The sequence below is a fragment of the Apteryx rowi genome, unplaced genomic scaffold, assembly GCF_003343035.1.
Source record: "Apteryx rowi isolate R43461 unplaced genomic scaffold, aptRow1 scaffold_23, whole genome shotgun sequence".
In the NCBI taxonomy this organism is placed as follows: domain Eukaryota; kingdom Metazoa; phylum Chordata; class Aves; order Apterygiformes; family Apterygidae; genus Apteryx; species Apteryx rowi.
The window spans coordinates 1829360-1836859 of NW_020448641.1; the positions used below are offsets into that span (position 1 = coordinate 1829360).

A 7500-nucleotide genomic window follows, 5' to 3' on the forward strand; every position below is an offset into this window, starting at 1 on the left:
GTAATTATTTTATATCTAAATTATATCTTTATAGGAAATAATCCTGAAAAGAGCAGCTGACATTGCTGAAGCATTATACAGTGTGCCACGCAATCACAACCAGATTCCTACTCTAGCCAACACTCCTGCTCACACTGGCATGATGGGGGTGAACTCATTTAGCAGCCAGCTAGCAGTTAATGTTTCAGAAACATCACAAGCTAACGACCAAGGTATGTGGGATTTCAAGAGTTAAGCCTTCGTGCTGGTGACTGGTTTTGGACAGGGTTTATTAATATTAGCTGATGTCACCACTGTGTTCTACRTCTCTTTTTCTCCGAGTAGTCATATGTCTGATCATGTAATGAAATGTCATCCTGAACTTTCTTGATAACATTTAATTCTTCCTGGTTTTAGTTTACTGTTATCATAAAACATCTGCAGTGGAAAACGAATGGCAAAATGTAGAAAGCTCTATTTTTCACAGTAAATATATCGTGTGTATGTTTAGTATAAAGTAAGTGTGTCTACATATCTCCACCTGTTTTTTGAATATTTATTTACACAGATAAATCTGATGTCTGTGACTTGTAAATATTTTATGTATAAGCATAAGTGTGACATATAGGTTACTAATAAAAGTAATAGTTGATTTAATTTACATTTTGTAATTTAAAATGCATATAGCATATGGCATTTAAAATTAATCTTGATACTAATGAAAGGAGTGAAACCGGATTATTAGGTATGCTGAAAACCGTATATTTTTGCTTACAACATAATTATTAAATTGATTGCTCAGAGAGAAATAAATTGTTGTTTAAAATCCTGATTCTACTATGTTTTCTCTTATAAAAGATTATGTCTTCTAATGCATTTCCGAGCTAATAAGCCCTACAAAATTCTGTATTTGGTCTTGAATTAGTTTTCACTGATGACTACACCTTATGAAAGTACTAGCTTATTGTTAGTATAAAAATGCCAGTCATAAAATGAAGACCCCCAAAACAGCCTTTTAAAGTTAAAACACTGCAACAAAAAAGTTTTTGTTGTCAGCTTTGGCATTTGAAGGCCTGGGGAGGCTGCAAGCGCATTCAGTATGTTGGTGCAAACCAGGAATCAAGCCTGTTGATAACTGCTGCTAAAGACAAATGTGAAGGCAAGTGACACAGCTGGATCGAAGAGAGCTTTTGTCGGCTGTCTGTGCTAAGAGGAGAGACAACATAGAGTGCTCGCAGATGATTTAAGTAGGGTTGGCGTGATAAGGTTATCTGAAGCTGCAAGAGTTGATAGGGCAGTAACAGACAACTTAGAGCAAAGCTGTGCAATCAATTAAAACTGTGTAATATATGATGCATGAGGAAACCCCCCAGCCCTAAGTTTATATTATAAAATAACATTATCTTTTTGGGGTGGGGGGGTTTCTAACACAGTAGGTTACAGTCGCAACACAAGCAGTGTTTCCCCGCGAGGATATGTTCCGAGCAGTACTCCTCAGCAGTCCAATTACAACACAGTCAGCAATAGCATGAATGGATATGGCAATGCCGGCATGCCCAATCTAGGTGTACCAGGTTCCCCTGGATTTCTTAATGGCTCCTCAGCTAACTCTCCTTATGGCAGTAAGTGTCTATTTTTGGTAACGCATCATCATATAGATTCATATTTACTACAAAATCAAATACTTGCATTGTTTWGATTTTCTATATTGTGAGCTACTGGATAAAAGGAGGGGTGACTCTGGAGGCTGGACGTAAAAATGAATATAATAAATTGATCTGTTTGTGCCATAATACGATCTCAGATAGAGAAAAAATTGGACTGCACAATTTGTAACAAAAGTCCAACACAAAAGAGTTTGCCTGTTATCCAGAGAGTGGCCAAGCCAAGGCATTTCATTTTTTTTATATATATATATATATATATATTTTAAGAGGCAAGGCCCTATCACTCTCTTTTTCCATGTTTGCCGTGAAAACCTCAATCTGAGTCCTGATTATTTTTGCTTTATTGCAGTAGTGCCGTCAAGCCCTACCATGGCAGCCTCTTCGGTCACCCTCCCTTCAAACTGTAGCAGTACACACGGCATTTTCTCATTCTCACCTGCCAATGTCATCTCTGCAGTGAAACAAAAGAGCGCCTTTGCTCCTGTTGTCAGGCCCCAAGCCTCTCCTCCACCATCTTGCACCAGTGCAAATGGAAATGGACTTCAAGGTGAGCTGGATCTCTCTCAATTTTCTATGTATTGCTTTTCGGTGCATACACTAAAGCCATGATCATATATTTTGGAGAAAGGTACCTTACTGTATCTTTAGGTTTCTGGTGCTGTCAAAATCGTGTCATAGTGGTGCAAAATACAGTAGCACAAATGATAGGCTAAAATTTTAAGCAAATCCTAGTTCACTTTTAATACTTCCATTAGAGAAAACGCTAGGTTTTTTCCTGCCATTTTCCCTTAAGATTTCAAACATTAACTTTTCAAGTAAGCATGTATCCTGGAATGCTTCTTGGAGATTTTGTATACTCTTTGCATTTCTTTATACATTTTTGGATACATTTTTATGGAGTTTTAAAACAGTAATACTCCAGCGTAATGTGGTGCAATTTCTTCATTTTACATATGCTGTAATAGTTATTTTAAAATACATCAAATTAGTATAAATCAGGCTAAGCTCTTACTCAGTGAACTAAACTTCCCTTGAAGTAGCTAGCCACTTGTGCACTGAGTTTGCATGCTCCATTGGGCCTAATACAGTCTCTTATTGTAGCATCAAACTAGTTACTTCCTTATGTGAATAACTAAATATTTTAACTAAGGCAGGCCATTCTAAGCTTTTGCTTTTTTTGTCTGTGTGATTTTATATGGGCAGTGTAAGGAACAATTTATAAATCATCTGCAGAGTTTACATGGTCACCCGCTGGTAGTGGGGCAGACAGAATTACGATGCAGTGTAACTTTTGTGGAGGAATAAAAATAAGCAAAAAAAGTCTTACTTTTTATGGCATATTTTAAAATTTGGATGATAATATTGACAGATTCATTAGAATCATTCAGCAGGTTTGCTTGCCTACATTTTACGAATCACGAGCCTAGTTCTGCAGTGCAATAAACTGAAGCACTTCGAATCTCGTGGAAATCAGAAAGGGCTGCAGACACCATTACCTTGGAGTATTCGCATTTTGTAGTTAAGATGTGGGTAATGCAATATTATTTATTCTTGGTATTGCTAAGATAGCCGTAATATAATAGGCACTCCCAGATAAACAGATAAAGACTGATATTTTGATTTTTCAAACTGCTTACTAGTTCTGGACACCTACATTTTGTGGTATGTAGCTTAAGGCACTTCAGGGAGACRTAATACCACAGAACTACCTGCTTGCCAAAAATCACGACCATTTGAGACCAGTACCTCAAAATGGACATCCCTTTGTTTTTTTATTAACTTCTGAATACCTTGGTCCAAAGAACATAGCATCTGAGAACTCATTATGCAGTCAGGTCAATGAAGGGCTGAGGATCCAGCTACGTAAATATCATTGTTGAATGGATGTTAAAAAAACCCAATAATTAGATTAACACTTTAGGTCATTGCATATCTGTTTTTAGTTGAAGCTTTTCTGTGCTACAGTAAGTAAAAAACTACACCACGTATAAGCAATATTCTTAGAAAAGGTCATCCATTCATAAAATAATCCAATGTCCTATTTTTTTATAAACACTAGCATGGGAATTAAATGCTGAAATAAAGTAAAATAAAATGCGATATGCACAGCGTAGATCTGAAGCGGCTATTCCGTAGTAGGTATTTATATATATGTGCTCATTAACTTCTTGCTATTGCTTTACTTTGAAAAAATGAAATTATTAGAAGATCTAAAGTAAAATGATCTGAATTTCTGTAATTTCATTATGTAAATAAAGGGCTTCCCATCAGATTTTCAAGGTTTCAGGTGCTTAAAAGACCTAGATTAATGCAAAGCAGGATTTTCAGAAGAATGTGAGCAGGCTAAATGCCCAATTCCCAGCAGATATCAGGTGCCTAATTTCCTTTGGCCCCTCCAAGAAAACCCAGTAACCACACATCTTCATCCTCAGGTACAAAATGGTCTTCATATACATGCCTGGGAGACTACTTTGAATCAACCAATCTGACTTTGTTAAACAGGTCAAGAAGCTGGCAATAAAATTGAGGCCTAACACTGCTCTGGACTAAAATTTTTCTGGGCTTAGACAGTCCGGTGAAGGCCTAACTATCCCTTAAAACCTCTTTTGAGGATGCTGTAGTCCGAGCAGTGGACCTGGTGTCATCCATAATGAATTCCATCTTGCAGATGTTGCTGAGAGTCTAAGGATTTCTACGTTACATGTCGCTGAGATCTTGACCATTACATTACAGAGCTGTCCCTGCTAACATGGTCATTCAAAACTTCTCAAATCTGAAGGTAGTTAGAGCTAGGGCTGTGCAGATACTTCAGTTTTTGGTTCAGTAGCCACACTGAAAACGAATAGAAGTGTTGATCTGAAAAAAAAAAAAATTATGTTTTCCTCACCCAACTGAAACAGCTAAACTGAATCCTTTTGTGTTGAACAAAATGACCTAGGGAAAATAGCAAGAATGTCTTTCTAGGCTGATAATTAGAACACCAAGTCCCCGGTTCGTGACAAAAAGTTGAATAATTTATGCATAGTAGAACTGCACCAAAAGGGGAAACTGCACATTTCCTCACCCTGTAATACCATGTATCATGATAGTTAGGGTTCTCTAATGGAAGGTAAAATATGTGGGTTTGAGTCCCCTTGGGCTGAGGAGAAAATCAAATTGCATCTGACATATCCTTGGTGAGTTCCCTTATCACCAGAGTAGAGAGGCACCATCATTTTTTTCCAACCAAAGCTATTCAGTTAATTCAAACTGAACTCATGAAAGGTTTCAGGATGACAACATTTCACCCAGCTGTCCTTACAGATCTAAACCAGTACCTTGAACTGAACTGCAGCCAGAATTGAGTGGCAGGACAGGCATTCTCTGGAATGAATATGTCATATACTTCCTTCATGAAACATCATAAAGTAAAGCCAGCAATGCAAGAGCTACTTATTTACACTGCAGTTGACCTGTATAATTATTTGGGGGATTTCTGCTTCCTTCTTCTTTTTTTCTTAGTCATTTGTTGACATTGAGCCCATTTTAAAGTTTAATTAGTTTCTTTATGAACACTGTACAAGCACCTTGAGAGTTTTCTGATCAGCACATTTTATACATTAAAATAAAATATGGAATTCAGGAGCTACAGTCCAATACAGCTAAAGTTTTTCAATGATCTTCAAGTRCAGAGCCTATGTTTTATAGCTGGAGGTGAAAGAGCTGGATAACAGCTAAGAAAATCTGCACCCATTAGGAAGGGTCACGGCTATTTAGTCAGGTAAAGATAGAAGTGAGATCCTGTCATCGCTATTGCTCATATCTACTTTGGGGGGGGGCAGGTGTTAACCCCATAGTTTATGTATCTGAATAATGAAGGATGACACGTTCTTTTAATCAAAGGGAAGGATATCATCTCTGTCATTGCTTGTTATGTTGCTTTTGCCCTGTCTAAGCTCTGTTGTGAAATAAAACTCAATTGGCCAGTTTTCGCCCAGTATCAGGGAAGTGGATTGACCACGCTATTGCAAGGCATCAGCATACCAAAACGATTGGACCGTGATGCCTCGTGTTTTTCCTATGAATGTTTGTTAGCACTGTGAACAGGCAGGGACAGATCAGAACTTGGCAAAACCCTACATGTAACAGCCCTTCAGACAAGGGTAATCTTTTTATAGGGACTTGCGGGGGCGGGTRTTTTGCCAATTCTTGCTGGGTAAATCAGCTGTAGGATTTGTCTGTGTGCGGAAGAAAAAGAAGCCGTCCTTGGCCCATCAGAGATGGTGGTGGAGGAGGAGCAGAGCTGTGACACTTTTCTCCTCTCCCTGCCTGTGGATCTCAGATGGACTGTTTTGCCTCCTGACGTAATACAAAGCAGATGGAGCTGTAGTTTGGGGTAACATCACACTAAGCAAGGACTATCTGAGCACAGCACACTAGAAGCAAGATCTTGCAGGCCCCCAAAACACTATATTTTAAGACTTACTGCCACAGAGCCAACATAGAGAGGTCTACCCCAACAAGGGATTCACGTTTTCTAAAGAAATACAAGACAGAGTTTAACAGGGAAGGAAAAAGAATAAAAATGAAGACAAACTAGTGAAGTGCCAGGACACTCTTGTCATGCAGGCAGTACCAGCTGGAGCTAGCATGTTTTCTTCTTTCTTGCCACACTCATATTTCCTCCCTCTTTAGTTGTACATGCATGTATCCTCTGCCAACTTATATCATAACTAGGGCCAAAACTTGGCGACCGTAACTCGCAGAGCAAGATACCCCTCTCTTTGTTGTACTGCACGTATGAGTCACTCTTATGAGTAAGTCTACAAAGTAGGGTCTTTGGGCCTTATCCAAAAAAGTGCAATCCTGTTAACTTTGTGTGACTTCCATTAGATAGCCTGTGATCAGACAGTTAAGCACTTACATATTTAAGAGCAGGGCGCTAGAGTACGGGTTCATCAGGGCAGACAGCTTTTTCCTGTTTAAAGCAATGCACGTATAAGGTATAGAGTACAATTTTTAGCAAGAAAGTTCTGGCTTGCTGTAAAGTTGGAAGTACAATATGTGTTTAAAATTCAGTTTTCGATTGTAATTTATTTTTATAGATGGTGAAAGATATTGCACTCTGGTCAAGCTTTACGATTGTAATGCAGAGCAAAAGGCTCTCTGTATTCTTTTAAAATTGCAGTCTGCTTAATTTTCTGGTCTCCCCCCAGATGAAACTATTAAAGTTATTATTAAAAAAATAGCCACTCCATTTTTCTTTAAGAAGGCATTTGGTATCAATTTGCACAGCGAGAAATGTAGTGGTACAATTGTGCAGAAGTTCACGACTGTCAAACATTGCTACTAAAGTAAATACTGAAATAAATGTATAGAGCACCAGTTTTGCTTTCTCCCCCATTGTGCAACAGATGGAATTCAACAAAAATGGCTAAATGGCTTAAATTAAGAAATGCAGATTTTTTTTCCAGAAAAGTATGCAATGGGCGACCTAAATTTTCACACATCATAAGTCAATCATGAGATTACAATAAACTTGTGATTAAGTACAGTATATTACTCCCATTAACCACGTGCTATGAATTCATAGATTTATGCACACAACTCCTGGAAAAAAAATCTGGACTTTGTTTCTGCTAGATTATTCTTCGAAGAAACAAGTGAGCTAGTCTGTCCTGACCAGTCCTGCTCTTTCGTACTTTGCTTAGAGTGCTGGCAGAGCACGCTCCTGTCTGCTTGCCGCCAACCTCCGAGACATAGCCTTTGTGTCTCAGCATCATCTGGATACAGACCAAGATGACGGACCCTTACTGAATGTGAACTCAAAAGAGTAGGCGGGTACTGTATTTTGGGCTGACCTGTGGGGATGCTG

The 7500-nt window shown here is 38.4% G+C and overlaps 1 protein-coding gene across 3 annotated transcripts in view; it reads left to right on the plus strand.

The window, feature by feature from the left end:
* Positions 1 to 7500, plus strand: part of EBF3 (early B cell factor 3) — a 120076-nt gene that overhangs the window by 110630 nt on the left and 1946 nt on the right. For all 3 annotated transcript variants that reach the window (XM_026065652.1, XM_026065653.1, XM_026065654.1), the window contains exons 12-14: positions 35 to 212; positions 1416 to 1601; positions 1996 to 2193. In XM_026065652.1, coding sequence (XP_025921437.1) covers positions 35 to 212; positions 1416 to 1601; positions 1996 to 2193 — 562 coding nt within the window. The remainder of the gene's footprint in view (positions 1 to 34; positions 213 to 1415; positions 1602 to 1995; positions 2194 to 7500) is intronic.